The sequence below is a fragment of the Monodelphis domestica genome, chromosome 1, assembly GCF_027887165.1.
Source record: "Monodelphis domestica isolate mMonDom1 chromosome 1, mMonDom1.pri, whole genome shotgun sequence".
Lineage (NCBI taxonomy): Eukaryota > Metazoa > Chordata > Mammalia > Didelphimorphia > Didelphidae > Monodelphis > Monodelphis domestica.
The window spans coordinates 98,432,232-98,449,843 of NC_077227.1; the positions used below are offsets into that span (position 1 = coordinate 98,432,232).

The 17,612-nt window shown below is 38.1% G+C and overlaps 1 protein-coding gene across 6 annotated transcripts in view; it reads left to right on the forward strand.

Annotated features, from left to right (window-relative positions):
* GFRA1 (GDNF family receptor alpha 1) overlaps nt 1–17,612 on the forward strand; it is a 301,901-nt gene that overhangs the window by 233,316 nt on the left and 50,973 nt on the right. For all 6 annotated transcript variants that reach the window (XM_056803691.1, XM_056803694.1, XM_056803693.1 and 3 more), the window contains 3 exons: nt 3,512–3,621; nt 8,240–8,374; nt 13,058–13,239. In XM_056803691.1, coding sequence (XP_056659669.1) covers nt 3,512–3,621; nt 8,240–8,374; nt 13,058–13,239 — 427 coding nt within the window. The remainder of the gene's footprint in view (nt 1–3,511; nt 3,622–8,239; nt 8,375–13,057; nt 13,240–17,612) is intronic.

The window sequence follows — 17,612 nt, forward strand, 5'->3', positions numbered from 1 at the left end:
AGGAAAAGAGGAAGGGAAAGGAAGGAAAAGAGGAAGGAAAGGGAAAGAGAAAGGAAGGAAAAGAAAAAAGGAAGGAAGGAAAAGAGGAAAGAAGGAAGGACACACCAGGGAGGCAAGAGTTTTTTCAAAGAGCTCAAGATGCACATGGGCTGAACCTCATCTGGATATTACCGACTCAGAGACTCCTGTTCAGGAATTTTACAAAGCCATTTAGCTTACTAGCATTGCCATTATCAGAAAGCATTATTAAGTAACTCTTAGTGTCCCACTGTGTTCAGTGCCATACAAAGAGAATTAAACAAACACAGGGATTATATCCTTGGAGGAGGTGGGGGTGTGGGGATGGTATTAGAATCTGAAGAGAAAACACTGACAAATTAAGTATATATAGATAATATAAAAACAAAGGATAAATGCAGGAATAGAGGGGAATCACGTAGTTTTCAGTCATTCACTCAAGAAAATAATCAACGGCACATGTGCACCATGTGGCACTTCAGTGGGCTGTGAATTTAAATTTACATAATTACAAATTTTCATCTGTTAAAATAGCCAAAATATTTTCTTCTCTGAGCTCAGATAGACCCTTTAAAAGCCCAGACTACACAAGAACTGAGTCTTCTTGCTCAGAGCTTGGGCACCTCCTGTGCTGTCAGAATTTAATTTTCCTTTCTCTTAGGGCCCCAGAGGACTATCTTGGTCTCACCAGAGCTCCTATGAGGCCCCTCTGTCTATTCTTGACCTCTTAGTGGAGAAATGGGAAAAAAAAAGTGATTCCTTAGAATACTATGGAAGAACGGAAAAATGGTATTGGAGAGAGAACTAATAAATGGGGATCCAAAGGTACTAATTACCCTGAGAAAACACTCCATGACGTCTCATAAGTGATTCAACATTCTCTAAAAATCCATTACGGTCTATAAGGCTGTTGTGAGTTTTAAATAATATAATGTGTGTATGAGTGTTTTGTAAACCCTTAAGGTGCTTTAAAAATGTCAGTTACTATTATTGTATCTCTGAATTTGCCCTCCTGAATTTAAACTCTTCACATAAGAATGGGACATGACAATACCTTTTTTTTCATATTCTGTCTGCAGTATGGGTTATATCATCTCATTTTATATAGGACATCAGCACTACCAAAGGAAATTTATTATGAGTATTCTTCAGGACACTCACTGGTAATCCAGGAGCCACTTGGGCATGTGTCTAAATAAAGCTGCTGGACTAATTGTGTCTAAATAAGAAATGCTTTTCTTTTAAGTTTGGATTCTTTTCTTTAAATTGGCCACTTTCAGTTTTCAAATAAAGAAATCAAAGCTATGTACAGTCATAAAAAAATACTCTAAATCACTGTTGATTAGAGAAATGCAAGTTAAAACAATTCTGTGGTGTTACCTTACTCCTATCAGATTGCATAATATTGCAGAAGAGGAAATTGGCAAATGTTGAAGGGGATGAAGGAAAATTGGAACACTAATGCATTATTGGTAGAGTTGTGGATTGATCAACCATTTGGAAAGCAATTTGGAACTATGCCCAAAGAGTTACCCAGCAATACTATTACTACTATGTGTAAATCTCAAAGACAACAAAGAAAAGGGGGGGGGGGGAAGAATTATTAGAACAAGAATATTTGTAACAGCTCTTTTGTGGTAGCAAAGGATTGGAAATCAAGGGGATTACCCTTCAACTGGAGAATGACTGAACAAGTTGTAGTATATGATTAATGATGGAATACCATTGTGCCTAAAGAAAGGACCAGCAGGATGGTTTCAGAAAAACCTGTGAAGATCTATACAAATGGATGCAAAGCAAACTGAGCAGAGCCAGGAGAGCATTGTACACTGATTGTACTATGAATAATTTAGCTATTCTCAGCAATACAATAATGCAACAATTCCTAAGTAATTATGAAAATGCTATCCTCCTCTAGAGAAAGAACTGATGGATTCTGAATGCAGGTCAAAGTAATCCCTCCCTTCCTTCCTCCCTCCCTTCCTTCCTCCCTCCCTCCCTTCCTTCCTTCCTTCCTTCCTTCCTTCCTTCCTTCCTTCCTTCCTTCCTTCCTTCCTTCCTTCCTTCCTTCCTTCCTTCCTTCCTTCCTTCCTTCCTTCCTTCCTTCCTTCCTTCCTTCCTTCCTTCCTTCCTTCCTTCCTTCCTTCCTTCCTTCCTTCCTTCCTTCCTTCCTTCCTTCCTTCCTTCCTTCCTTCCTCCTCCCTCCCTCCCTCCCTCCCTCCCTCCCTCCCTCCCTCCCCCCCACTCTTCCTTCCTTCCCATTTGCCTCATAACCAATCTGAAAATATGTTTGCATGACTCCATACATATTATCTATATCAAATTGCCTGCTTTCTTAAAGAACAGGAAAGGGGGAATGTTGAACTAAAAAATAATTACCAAAAAAACCTCTAAAAAAACTGTCAACTTTCTGATACATAATTGTAACCATCACAATCTGAGCACTGCTGGGTGGCACAGTAGTTAGAACCCTAAGCCTGGAGTCAGTCCTCAGATACTTACTATCTTGGAGACCCTGGGCAAATAACGTCACTTCTGTCAACCTCAGTGTCCTCATCTGTAAAATGTAATTAAACAGTACCTTGCCTCCCGGGATTTTTGAGAGGAATGAGTAAGATAATACTTGTAAAAGGAGAGGGCATCTGGGTAGGTCAGTGGATTGAGAGTGGGGGGGGGGTCCATCCTGGGTTCAAATCTGATCTCAGATACTTCCTACACCTTGTGATACTGGACAAGTCATTTATCCCCATTGCCTAGCCCTTAATTGCTCTTAGCCTTGGAACTAATATATGATATTGATTTTAAGATGGAAGGGAAAGGTTTAAAAATAATAATTATAAATATTAAAGGATTTAGCACACTGCCTGGTACACAGTAAACTCTATAAATGTTGACTGTTATTTACTAGGCTACAGTCTTTCCCTCTTAAGCTAGAAAAGCATTTTGCATCACTTTCTTGAAATAACTAACTTGCCATTCTAGTAGGCCAGTGGGCGAGGGCCTGTTTGCAAGGGAGATTCAAGCCTTTCTGAAACTAGTTGGAATTACAGAAGCAGATGGGCCGTGGGCTCTAGGATCATCTTTAAGATGCTGGGACACGGTTCTGTGTTAAGTAAATATTTTTCCAGTGTCTGCCTTAAGTGTGTGAAGAGAGCATATTTCTTGAAAGATGTAAATAAGCAGTGTCAGGAAATAAATATTGAAAAGAAACTTCAAAGCATCAAGATTTCTTTCGCTCTAGGCCTTCGGGGCATCCCTCTGAGCAAGCAGTGACAGAGACAGAGGGGAGGCTTTTTGTTGTTGTTGCTTGTTGTTTGGAGGGTGTTAATAGTTTAATGTTTCACATGTTCTATGTTTATATAAAAAGGGATATTGACAAAGAAAATGGTGCGGAAGTTGTTTGCCTAGAAACTTAGGATTTTTTTTTCAACTCTCCTCTTCCCCTCTCCCCAAATCTCATCCCCCCCCCTTTTTTTTTTTTACCACATTGCAGATCTCGCCTTGCGGATTTTTTCACAAACTGCCAGCCTGAATCACGGTCTGTTAGCAGCTGTCTAAAGGAAAACTATGCTGACTGCCTTCTTGCCTACTCTGGGCTCATTGGTAAGATCCGAGGGGGAAGGGGGAGGTGGGGGAGCAGGGAGAAAGACATTCTGTCTGGTTTACAAATGCCCACAGACTCGAACCACCTGACTCTCTGTAAAATTGCTCAAACACTTTGTGCTATGTTTTGAGTTATAAGCCCTTCAGGAATACTCTGTAAGGAAAAAAGATAATAGATGGAAAAGGACAAAGACTACAAGTGAGGATCATTAAGGGAAGGAAAAGGACAAGGGAGGCACTGTGAAGTAACAGGCCATTGAGACAGCGGAATGGTTGGAAAATTGACAGGGTAGAACAACAGAAGGGAAGGAATGAGGTTTTGGAAGGAGAATCAAGTCAAACAAAGTTAATTGAGAGTCTTGGTAGAATAGCAACTTGGATGTCATTTGATCCTGGAAAATGCTTTCCCCCACAAATCACTCTTTGGAAAGAATCAATCCTTAATGTGGGTATCCATCAATTTGTTAATATTCTGGCGAAGGCAACCCTCTGTGGACAAAAACATTAAAAAACGTGTCTCCTTTTCTTCCAAACCCCAGGCTTTGGGGAAGAGCATTCTTGTCAATATCTGGCGGGAGGTGAGATTAAACATGGGTCTGACTGTGTTTGGGAGGGAAGCAGGAGGGTAGAATCCCAGGATAGAAAATGGAGGCAGCCAGGTACAAGGGGAGAAAGCAGCAAGTGGCAGAGGCAGGTGTGATCTAGGGCAGGAGGATGTGTGGGTTTCCATTCCAGGGTGATTGGCATATTCTAAAACACAGCGAAGGATGCCTAGAGATCAGGGAAATCACGGCTGTCAGCCGCGTAATAGCTCTGTCACCGCGTATGTTTCTAACAGGTGTCAGTGTGGTGCCTGCCCAAGTCACTAAGCAGGTAAATGCCCCATAGAGCGAAGGGACAGGGTCCTCCTGGAACCAGAGAGGAGATCCTCTCCAGGAACCAAAGGGGAGACCCCAAAAAGTATTTAAACCAACCCAGAAATAATGCCAGTGTTCAGTGTTGAGGCGTCACTACCACAACACAATTACTCTTCTTTAAAAGGGTAGACAGGATGTTTTGTCAGGAGAGTCTCCTAGGAACATTTTCAATTTCAGTGACATTTCCAGTTGTTTCCTTCTTAGAAGATGTTCTGAATTTGCATCCACTTCTTCCTGAAAAATGAATGAATCATCCCTTAGACGAGAGATTTGTATTAAATTTTTCTTTATTGAAATTTGTTTTAAGTTTTTATTCTGTATTAAAATTTATTTTCCAGTTTTTTCTTTATTTCTTGGGCCCTCAAATTGGGGACAATGTTTTAAGAATTGTCACGTTTGAATATCTCTGAATGAAGAGAGAAATTTCCTTAAAGAACTAGAGATCTTGTCAGATACAGATCCATTAAAGGAACTTGGGGATGTTTCACTTGAAAGCAAGATCTGGGGTGGGCCTATGGGGTCGCTGAACTCCAGAATTTCAAAGATCATCTTAGGAAAGAAGGATTGGTCTTACTCTGCTTGAGCCCAGAGTTTACCGTTAGAAGAATGGAAGGAAGATAACAAGACAGATTTCTAACTCAACTCTGTATGTTGACAAAAAAAAAGGGGGGGGGGGCAGCTGGGTGGCTCAGTGGATTGAGAGTCAGGCCTAGAGACTGGAGGTCCTAGGTTCAAATCTGGCCTCAGACAATTCCCAGCTGTGTGACCCTGGGCAAGTCACTTGACCCCTATTGCCTAGCCCTTACCACTCTTCTGCCTTGGAAACAATACATAGTATTGATTGCAAGATGGAAGGTGAGAGTTAAAAAAAAAATTCCTAACAAGTGTGGCAATCAAATGGACTCCTTCAGGAACTAGCAAGTTTCCCCATCCTGGGGATGTGGATCCTGGATAATGTGGTAAGAAATACTCTAGAAGCAGGGAGGCAGTAGATTTGAGAACCAGACTTATATACAGGAGATTCTGTGTTCAAATCTACCCTCACACCTCCTGGCAGAAGTCTCTTTACTCCTATTACCTAGCCTTTATCATTCTTCTTTCTTAGAACCAATACACAGTGTTGATTCTTGGGAAGTAAGAATTTTTTTTAAATTATAAAATATAGTAATATAATAAACATAATAGCAAAATATATTATATTAGAAAATAGTATACATTTTAAATTAAAATATAAAACTATTAAATTATAAAATATAATACAATAAACATAACAAAATATATAATTAGAAAATATAAATTTAAAATTAAATTAGAAAAAATATTATTTAACTATTATAAATTAAAATATTAAACTAAAATAAATATAATTACAAAATACATTAGTAAATATAAATGTAAAATTAAGTAAATTATAAATAAAACATTATTATAAAACATTAAACTATTAAAAGTATAAATTAAATTAAATCATTCATTAGACTAGGCTTGATGGCCTTTGGAGGGTGGTCTCTTGCATCCCTGAAATTCTGTGATTCATTAATGAGTCGTATTATTTATTTTTCAGCATTTAAAAATAATAGAAACTCAGATTTGCGTTCTAATTGGCACTCAGCAGATTTATTGGAAAGCAGCTACTGTAGCTAGTCAGGCCTCCATAAACTGGAAAAGTAGCCAATCCCAACCTTCCCTGCAGGCTCATCCTTTCAGAATAGTTACCATAAGTCCCTCCCAACACTTTGAAATGAGTGTCACCATGAGCACTGGGATTGACCAAGTGTGCCATGCTTGTTGTATGCCGGTGACTGAGTTTTGTGAAGCCATTCCCTGCTTTGGGAATTTGGCAGCTCTTTCATTCTTAAACACTTTAAAATCAAGGTAACAGTGAGTGTATGACAACAACCACCAGTGTGAAACTCAGCAGGCTTTAGACTTTGTAGCTCTCCTTCAGTCCTGATTTCTTAGGTTTGATTATAAACTCCTTCTGTGCAGGGACCGTGCCTTTTTCATATGTATATGAAGTAGTTGGCATAGAGTCATGCACCCCTGGATGCCTAATAAGTAACTCTTTACCTAACTTACTGATTTTCTCATCCTGTGTTTGGAGTACATATTCCTTTAAAACCCATGGAGAACTTCTGTAAACAGGAGTGGGAAGGAAGCTTGGTGTATGTTTACAACTCTTATTAACACCCGTATTCCCTGGCATGGAATGGAGAGCCCTGTCTAGAAACATTCCTTACAGCAGCGATTCTCAGAGTTTTTATATACATGGATCACTTTGGGGGAACAGTATAATCCAGTTGGGCTGCAAGTACTTTTCTTACTGCTGCTTGGCTCAAAAAGAGGGAGGGAGGGAGGGAAGGAAGGAAGGAAGGAAGGAAGGAAGGAAGGAAGGAAGGAAGGAAGGAAGGAAGGAAGGAGAGAGGAAGGGAGGAAAGAAGGGAAGGAAAGAAAGAAAACTTAAAGATCATTGGGGAAATTGGTAGTCCCTGAGATGGTCCATTTATGACATAATAATTAGTTTTAATGAAAGTAAACAATACAAAGCAAACAGCATTAAAGAAGAGGTATGATAAGAAACCATCGTTTTCTTTTGCAGAGGTGAGGACTCCATAGGTATGTAAAACTTCCAAGTAATGTCAGATTTTTTCAAATGTATTATTGATTACTTTTCTCTTGTTTTTCTCTCTTTTTAAAAAATTATTTTATAAGGGATAGCTCTATGGAAGGGGACAGAGGGAAATTTAGACAGTATATAAACAGAAGATAATAAAATATATTTTAAAAATAAAAGAAATAAATTATCAATTAAGGCACAGGAGGAAATTTAGATAATATATAAACAAAAGATATATTTTAATATATTAGTATAATATTACTATATTAGTTTATTATATAAATTTCTATTTTATGTTATATTAATATAACATATTAATATAAAACATATTTTAAAATAAAAGAATTGTTATTAATTTATACCTATTTAAGATAAAACTGCTGAATGGACCATGTAAAGGAATTTCTAAGATCAATAGGACCTCAGAGCTACTGTTATAAAGAATTACTGTCATATACTTTTTAATCAAAAGACTCCATACACTTGAATGTCTCCTGAGATTAAGTCCTACGGGCAAACTTTTAGGTCATGTATATGAGAGATGAATTGAAGGCATCATTAGAAAGTACCTTACAAACTTAACAATATTATTTAGTAACTTGAAGAAGGTGGTTTTGAGAGAACAAAATCAAAGTTATCTGGAAAAATCAGATACTGAAAATCACTTCCTCTATTTGTGCATATAGATGGGGGTTTTTTGGAAAAACACGCGCGCGCGCGTGTGTGTGTGTGTGTGTGTGTGTGTGTTTAAGAAAGTTAAGGAGATGCTTCTCTGCTCATTCAATTTCAACCAATTCTACTCTTCTCCAAATATGCCATTACATATATGAAGAGAAACAAGTTGCCTGTGGAGCTCAGATTAAATTTGTAAAACAAATGCATAAATTATCTTATTAGTTCTGAGATAAATTTTTATTAAAATGAACCATTTATTGTAATTTCCTATTCGACAAATGCAATTATTATCAGCTGACACCCAACCTTCCGTTGACCACATGAACATCATTTTTTTTGATGGGATAGAAAGGTTCATATCTTCACCAAATACGACTGACCACTCACCCTGGTCTCGTCTCCCCTTCAGGCACAGTGATGACGCCCAACTACATCGATTCCAACAGCCTCAGTGTGGCCCCATGGTGTGACTGTAACAACAGTGGCAATGACCTAGAAGAGTGCCAGAAATTCTTGAATTTCTTCAAGGACAACATGTGTCTCAGTGAGTAATTCTTGGTTGTTTTATCCCTTAGGCTGAGTTACTTGGGTCTCAATGACTTTCTCTCACTCTCTCCTTTTCCACCCTTTCCCATTTCTATAATAACAGTGACCAATTCTGTATTTAACTACATTGGGTAATGGGAGAGTTGTTTGAGCTTTGGCACCTTGGCTTGAGGAATTGCACATTGACAAGTCTTTAAACCCAAGAGTTAAAGGCAGACAGTTCTAGATATCTGAGACATAATCTGTGTGTCTGGTGAGAAGAAGGGAAGGAGAAGAGAACTGAAATACTAGGAACCCCAAACCTGAGTGGAATTTGCAGAATGAGAAACTTGGGCAGATTTTTTGATGGAAGTAGAAAAATATTAATATCAAGATTTCCACAAATGGTCAAATTTTGATTCTGGAGATGGATCGTCTATATTTCTCACCTAGAATAAGTTTACAGAGAGTAAGGCCAAAAAATCCATCTCCAAAAAATCCATCTCCAGAGTCAAAATTTGACCATTTGTGGAAATCTTGACCAGCTATATCCACATGGTACCCACTTCCCATTATCTTCTTGCCAATTTGGGTAAGTAAACATAAATAGTACAGCAGAAACTAGTCAAACCCAGACTAAGTCCCAAGTTAGTCATCCTTTTCCCGTCATACAAGATTTACTGTTTAGCTCTCCGTCATGTATTGGAAAAGACTGAAAATCACTTCAGTATCCGTATAAATTCCAAATAATGGAAATGATAGTAAAGATAGTTTTCCATTCATCCCTTTGGTCTAAAAAGCTAGACTCAACTATTTGGGATTTGTTTTGTCCCCGCAAGTATTTGTTTTTACAGCAACACCTTCATGTTGATTTGAATTCTGGAGAAAATAAGATATGATTAGACGGTAAGAATCAAGGGTTTTGACTGCTCATCTGTCCTTTCTTAGCTGTAAGGAAAAACTGACTCCTAATTTCCTAATGGGCAAAATGGGGGTAATGTCAGAGAAACAGAGCTCTTCTAATCCATCTCCCTGCCTCCAGGAAAGGGAGACCCTGAAATGTGGGTCTAGCCCAAGTTCTTAGAACTGGTAACAACTGGATTCAAATTCAGATCTAGCAACTCAAAATCTAGCCTTGTTTTCACTGTTACATAGCTATACCTCCCAGAACCTGGAAGGAAGTTCTTTGTAAATTGAAATGGGCTGTTTAATTTCTGCTCTTCTTGGCATAATAGATAAAATGCAGAGAGCCTGGAGTCAGGAAGACTGTCTTTCTTCCTGAGTTCAAAGCTGACCTCAGACTCAGTAAGTACTTACTGGATCCTGGGCAAATCACTTAACCCTGTTCGCCTCAGTTTCCTCATTTGTAAAATGAACTGGAGAAGGAAATGGCAAACCACTCCAGTATCTTTGCCAAGAAAACTCTAAATGCGGTCATGAAAGAGTCAGAAACTGAAAACGACAAGAACAACAGAAAAACTTTCCTCTTAAAGCAATTTATGTCCTCATGTTTTTACACTAGGCATTTTATTTATTGAACAAACAGCAGCCAAATGTCTACATTATTCCCTCTACTGTGCCTAGGCACTGTACCCCATTCATTTAATATTGCATTTGGGGGTGTATTTGGAAGGAAATCCAAACCCACTAAGCCCTAACTTCTGAAATGAAGAGACTTTCAGAAGTCACAAGGCCACCCCCACCCCTTCCAGGATTCTTCAGGTTATCTGTTGCAAGGAAATGTGTATGCATATTGATTACAACTTGGGCTTTTTGCTTTGTCTTGATTTCTCAAAGCATAATAGTCTTTGCTTCTTTTCTGTTCTACACTCACTCAGGGCAGAACACCACTTCTAATGGAAATATAGCAATGACAGTAAAGGTCAGTGTGAGAAAAAATGATATTCATCCTGGCTGGGAAATTTTTCCTTTACAAATACATAAAAGTTACTTCTGGTGAATAGTAGTTTAGCCTGGAGTGGGGAGGGGAAATGAGGAAAGTTGGAGTCATTGTTTCTAATGACTTTTCAATACTAATAAAAGCCCAGTCTGCCACAGAGGGCAAGAACCTTGAAAAATTATTTGCAGTAGTTCCAGTCATACCTCCTCAAGAAACGACTGTGAGAAGGCTTGAAAACCAGAATTTTAAGACCAGTTAGTAAAAAAAGAAAAGGCTTTAAAACTGAAGAAGATGTTGGAATTTATCCCAGAAGATCAAATTGGTCGTCTTTGTTTTTGTTATTGAATTGTTTCAGTTGTGTCTGACTCTTTTGGGGATTTTCTTCTTTTTCCTCATTTGGGGATTTTCTTGGCAAAGATACTGGAGTAATTTACCATTTCCATCTCCAGCTCATTTTACAGATGAAGAAACTGAGGCAAACAGGGTTAAGGCTCCCAATTACCCAACTCGAAAGTGCCTGAGGCTGGAATTGAACTTAGAAAGATGAGTTTTTTTCTGACTCCAGGCTCTGCATTTTATCCTCTGTGCCACCTAGCTGCCCATGGTCTTAGGATATGATTTATATGGATCATTTTTGTGCCTAGAAAGATCCCGAGTTCCCCTCCCAGGTCTGCTATTTACTACCTTTATGACCTGAGGCAATTCTTTTAACTGGTATAAGTTATAATATATATAAGATATTAATATAATATATTTATGTGTATAATATAATAATATAAAATATGTAATATAAGGTATAAATAAATTTATTTCTAAAATGGAAATGTTGGTATTAATCACCTCTAAAATCCCCTTCTCTGTTCTAGAAGTAAGTTATCCCTTTCTAAGCCAAAACCTTAAAATGAGAGGTCAACCCAGCCTCTGAAACGTCTGCTAAGGTGTGGTTCTTACTAGAGTACCTCTGATATCATTTATAAAAATCCAGTCTATTGCTAGCCTCATAGCGGTAAGGGACAATTCTTTTTTAAAAATTGGTTCATTAAGAAAGAAGAAAGGGGTCATTCACAATTCTAATTCACATTCAATATAATGAGAAAATGATGGCATGATAGGAGATGTAGTTTTGGTAGTGGTTAAGGAAGCCCTTGAATTTTAGGTTAATTTAATTTAATTACCTTTAATTAAGATAATATGATTTCATTTGAAGAGGAGTTTAAGACTCTGATTTCAGGACTGATATTTAAGTTGATGCTTTCTCCATATGAGGAACAAGCCCCCGGGGGAAGTCATTTCTCTTCTACCTCAGTTTCCTCATCTATAAAATGGAAATTATAACAATAGCACCTATCTCCCAGGATTGTGTGGGGAATATACAAGTATTTGTATAGAGCTTTGCAAATTTAAAGGTGCTGCATAAGTATTGTTATTATTGTTGCTGCTGCTGTTATTTGTTTTTAATAACTGAATATGGTTGTCTTGTTGACCGCATGTCTAAAAGAAGAAAGGAAAAGGCTCATTGTTTCTATATTTAGATAAGGCAGTTGCTTGCCCTTGTCCTGCTTTCCCCGGCCCTATTTTCACCTGTTAAGCTATGTAGAAATTGCAAGGACACAAAAACATTTATAATGATTTGCAGCAGTTTCTTCCAGCATGAGAAACATAAAATTTTGAAAACAAGGTCCCAATTTAGTGGAACTTAAAGGATAACAATTTTAGAACAAAATGTCACTCTAAAAGGAAGATTAGACTTAAATTATTCCATCTCGTGTATAGAAAAATGCCAGCTAAGAATGTTATATTAACAATTTGCACATTCAGGTCCCAAATGAAAATGTTTGATTTCTTATACAATGAATATGAAATAAGAAATTCCTAAATCCGTGCCCATTCCCTGAAGACCTGATTAAAAACTGTTTTTCTATTCATTTGGGGAGGGCAGGGTGGTGACTAAGGGGAACAACACACAACCAATTTACTCTTTGCCATAAAAAGAAAAAGAAAACAATCTAATCCCAGGAAATTATAATAAGCTTTTAAAATTTTACATTGTAAACTTTTGGCTTAAGCAGCCCTGCTCTCACCTAATTATGCAGATTTTGTTTGGAAGACTGGGAGAAAAAAAAGAATAAAAGATCATCTTCCTTATACCATCCCATATTTATGAACTTTAGGTTTGTTGTTTTAATGAAAAGAGCTGCATAAGTGAATGAATAAATGGCCTGCTCTTTGCTTTAAAGTCACCATGGAGTGGAAAGAACATTCCCTTTGTGACCAGATCATAGGAGTTCAGATGTTACCTTGGGTTCTTGTTACCTCTCTGCCCTTGGGCAAGACACTGAACTGCCTTCCCCTGGTCTCAGTTTTGTTTGTTGTTGTTGTTATTAAATCTATAACATAAACTCAGTTTCCTCACCTGTGTAAAAGGAAGAATTTGGACTTCATGGCTTCTGAGGGCCGTTGGAGCCTTAGAGCTATGATCTCATCCAAACTGGTGCCTTCTTGTCATTGAGTCTTTCAATGAAGACCATTTGGACCTTGAAAACACTCATTTGTTTTTATCTGAAGGGTTTGACTTTCTATCCAGGTTATGCATAAAGGGTCCTAAGCCATCACAGAGCTCATCCTTCTAGGACTGTATTTCCAAAGGAGTTGAAAGATAAATATTTCAAAAGGAATAATTTCATCAAAAGGAGTCAGTTGGTGATACAAGAACACTTTCTTTGCTGAGGCTCCTTGTGCTACTGAAAATAATTTACTGTTTCATCTTGACTTTGAAACTGAGGTCTTCCCGTTTGCCTACAGAAAATGCAATCCAAGCCTTCGGCAATGGCTCGGATGTGAACGTTTGGCAGCCAGTTCTTCCTGGACAGACCACCACAGCCACGACCACCACAGCCTTCAGGGTCAGGAGCAACAAGTCTCTGGGCTCAGGGTCTGAAAATGAAATCTCTTCCCACGTTTTACCACCTTGTGCAAACCTACAGGTAAAAAGCTTTCAAAAGTCTTTAATGCAGAGGTCCATGGAGAATATCCTATGCTACATGGAGAGACTTTAGGGGTCACCAGGGCCAACAAAAAATGAGGCATAGAACATTTAGATGACTTGCTTAGGGTCATACAACCCAGGTCTTCTTACCTTCAAGTCTATTGTCTTATCTTTTAAGCCACAAATGGGCAAAAAGAAGTAAGATTCTCTTCCTTCCTTCCTTCCTTCCTTCCTTCCTTCCTTCCTTCCTTCCTTCCTTCCTTCCTTCCTTCCTTCCTTCCTTCCTTCCTTCCTTCCCTCCCTCCCTCCCTCCCTCCCTCCCTCCCTCACTCCTTCCTTCCTTCCTTCCTTCCTTCCTTCCTTCCTTCCTTCCTTCCTTCCTTCCTTCCTTCCTTCCTTCCTTCCTTCCTTCCTTCCTTCCTTCCTTCCTTCCTTTCCTTCATTTCTTACTTATTGATTTACTTATTGATTTGTTTGTTTGTTTGTTTGTTTATTATAGTACTTTGCATGTTGTGGTTATTCAGTTCTTCCAGTTGCATACCCATTTGGAGTTTTCTTGGCAGAGATACTGGAATGGTTTGCAATTTATTTTTCTTAGATTTTTTTTATAGCGAAGGAAACTGAGGCAAGCAGGGTTAAATGAATTGCCCAGGTTTAGACTGTAATTGTCTGAGGCCAGATTTGAATTGAACTTGGGACTTTCTGACTGCAAGCCCCCTGGACCTCTGTCTTCTGTGTCATCTAGCATTTAGTGATTTTAAAATGCTTCATTCATGCATGTATTTCCAAATTTCACATTTATTTCACACTATTCATATACAACTGTGTGTATATATATAGTTCATATTTATGTCCAAATTTCATAATGGAAAAGATGTATGTAGAATCAAAAGATCTAAGTTCCTATCTTGTTTCTGCTATTTATTGTCTTAGTGTTCTTAGTAGAATTACTTTGTCTCTTTGTGATCTCAGTTTCCTTGTCTATAAAATGAGGTTATTTGTCCATAGTATCACCACAGTACTTTCCATTTATAAATACTATGGCATCGTCCATATTTCCTAAACATCATAACTAAATGGTTAAACCCTTTGATGAAGACAAGAAACGACTCTGGGGAGAGGGGGGTTGACATCTAAAAACTCTTCAGAAATGGAGAATTCTTCCCCCAATAGGCAAGAAACAAATCAGTTAGTGGCCTATCTTTATATTTATTCATTCCACTTTTTGTTGCCCTAAGGGAGTGTTCCATGCTAGGCAAGTCACAAAGCCTGAATTTTGCACCCTTCAGTGATTTGCATGATTTGGCTGCATGGAGAACCAATATTTCAGCACCAACACATAAATACCCCTCTTTTCAAAGAAGGAATTTGTGCTACCACTGCTGGGTTGCCCTGGCAACATCAAGAAACACATGAACTCTATTCCCAAGAAACAGTGCCTTTCCTTCCCCTGTATTAGTGACAAAAACTCGACTTCATCAGTAGAGAGAAAAGTAACAATTAAAGTGTGATGTTTATCTTGGGGATTGCCATTTAGCTTCTCAGCAGAGAGAGAAAGTAGAGGTGAGGGGCTGGAGACAGTAAGAAACAACCCTTCCAAACCACTTCTCCTTCTCCCATGATATACCAGATTGAGTGGTAATTATACCTTGAATTTACAGAGTGTTTTGCTTCTCAAGAGCCAATTAAGGCTTTCTTCCATTTACCTTATCTTTTTTAGACTCACAGCTCCTGTGTGTATCCTACAGTCTGGGACAGGACCGATAGCACCCTTCTCTTGTTCTATTCAAAAAAATAATGGTCTTGTGGGGCCACTGAATTAACTGATAAATTGACTCTTACATTTTCTGAGCAGAAGTCAGGGAAAGAGAGAGATAAAGGGAGAAAACCTGGAGGAAGATAGGAAAAGGAAGAAGAGATAAAGAGAGAGAGACTGGAAGGAGAGGAAGGGAAGGAGAAAAGGGGAGAGAGAGAGAGAGAAGAATCTGATCACCATTTTGAGAAGTTGTGTGTGAGATATTGAATACTTCTTTTTATTTTTTTAAAGTTTTACTTTCTAACCCAGTAATACTTCTTAAGACAGAAGAACAAGGGCTGGGCCAATGGAACTAAGGGATTTATCCAGTGTAACATAGCCAAGAAGTGTCTTGAGTTCAGATTTGAACCCCAGGTCCTCCCAAGTCCAAGATTGGCACTCTATCTACTGAACCACCAGATGCCCCAGTATACTCTTTTTAAAATATGTTTTCATGTCTCATTGGCTCACCACAGATATCCTCTGAAGTATAGGAGCCAAGTGTTATCTCTGTATATTGATAAAGAAATGATTATATAAAAAACTTTGGATTCTTTGTATAAGATGACTGTGACTGTCATCGAGCTGGGACTTGAACCTGGGCTTCCATAATTCTAGCAATAGTGAGCTTTTCTACCCTATCATATTCTTGACAAAACCCCAGATTTCTCAGGAGTGGAGAGATAGAAGACATGATACCAGAGTTGGAAGAAAGACTAGACAGGGGAAAATGATCCTTGATCCTTCATCCTAATGCATTAGCAGTAGCCTAAAGTGAAAGACACTGGAAGCAAGTAAAATAATTGTGCATTATTGAAAATAAGACCTATCAGTCTAGCATTAGGGTTGGGAAAAAGAGGAATATGAATTGAAAAAGCCTGAGATTTGGAATTGGAGAATCTGCATTAAAATTCCAACTTTGTCATTTACTGCTTGTATGACCTTGGGCAATTCCTTTTACCTCTGGAACTTTTATTACCTCCATCTTCAAAATGAATGAATTAGCCTAGATGAGTTCTAAGGCCCCCCTTTTTTTTTGCTTGAAATCTATGATTTACTAGATTTCCTGAGGGCAGAGCTTTAGACTTTTGAATAATGCAAAATGAAACTTATTCAATAATCTAGAGCTTGGGCCAGGAAATTTGGATGCAAAGTTACCTACTTAGTGACTAGGCAACACTTTTTTTTCTGCCTTGGTCTCAAGGATAAATTCTGTAGGGAAAAAACTTGCAGATTTAATCAGTTTGTGCAAGCTTGAAAATAAGTATCAAGGCTGACCCATAGGAGGAATTTGAGATCCAAGGAGCCAGGAGAATAAAACAGTGATTCAGGTGGAAGGAATAGGGAGGAGAAAGGTTTCTCTAGGATACTGTGTTTCTGTTGCTTATAATTCTCAAGTTGGGTTCTCTCTCTCCCTTACCCCTTCTTGGTGTTGTTCATAAAATCTTCCTCATCCCACATGAATTTCCAATCATCAGGGGTTTCTAGAAATGCCTTGGAAAGTTCCCATTGTCCTTCTGGTGTGTCTTTACTCAGAATAGAATTAACTTAAATCAGCCCTGGATCCATTTGTAACAGTTTTGGAGAAAGTCTACTGCATTGGCAGATCTAAAGTTCACATCCCCTGAGAAGTGTCCCCTTGTAATATTTTTAAATATACAATAATATGATGAGAAAGCTCATAGGGACTTGAGTTCTGTCTTAACATTTGAGATATATTTCCCTTTTGGAAGGGAAAAAAAAACAGAACAAACATTTTGTAGTCTGCTTTAAAAGTATGATTCTCAGTAAACCAAGCTTAATTATGTTTCAAGACACATCTGACCATCAGGGTGGCATTAAGATATGGTGTGTATACAGTGTAGCTGCAGTTCCTATTAAATGGACTTTTTTGCATAAAAAAGGGAAAAGTTGATTGATTAGTATAAAATGTCATAGAAATGTCCAAGTTCTAACCCCCTGAGGTTTAAAAATACAGGGTATTAGGTAACCTGCCAAGCTGCCATGTCAGAGCTAATTGGCAGTCATATTAGCAACAGGACTGGCACCGTCTGTGCTATTGTTGGCACATTTCTTTGACTTGTACAAAGTGGCCACGTGAAAAACAAAGAGACATTAATAATTCCACCCATTTATTTCATTTTCTGTGCACTTGAATGGTCTGGTAGCTGGAAAAGTCTTAGGATGTTTAAACAAAATGGACTGTACTTGTCGCTTATTTAAAGTAAATATCTTTAGGAGATGTAAGCTTGTGAAAAATTTCCATTTTGCATCCTGTACTTGATTTAATGCTGGGGATTTTAAGTGACAATCTCAATGCATTATTTGTATACCTAGGTTTCCAGGAAACTAAAGCAGTCCAGGGTTCGGGTTTTTATGTTGAAATAGTCAATTTCAGGGAAATATCACTTTGGGGACTCAATACTCACCCCACTACTGAGCCCGAGGGACCATAATTCATACCTTTTTGTCCGATGCCGTTTCCCAGAGGAATGTTTTACAACTTGATATTTGATATTCATATAATGTCTTAGATCTTGCAAAAATGCTGTCCATAATTTATCTCATTTAAAATC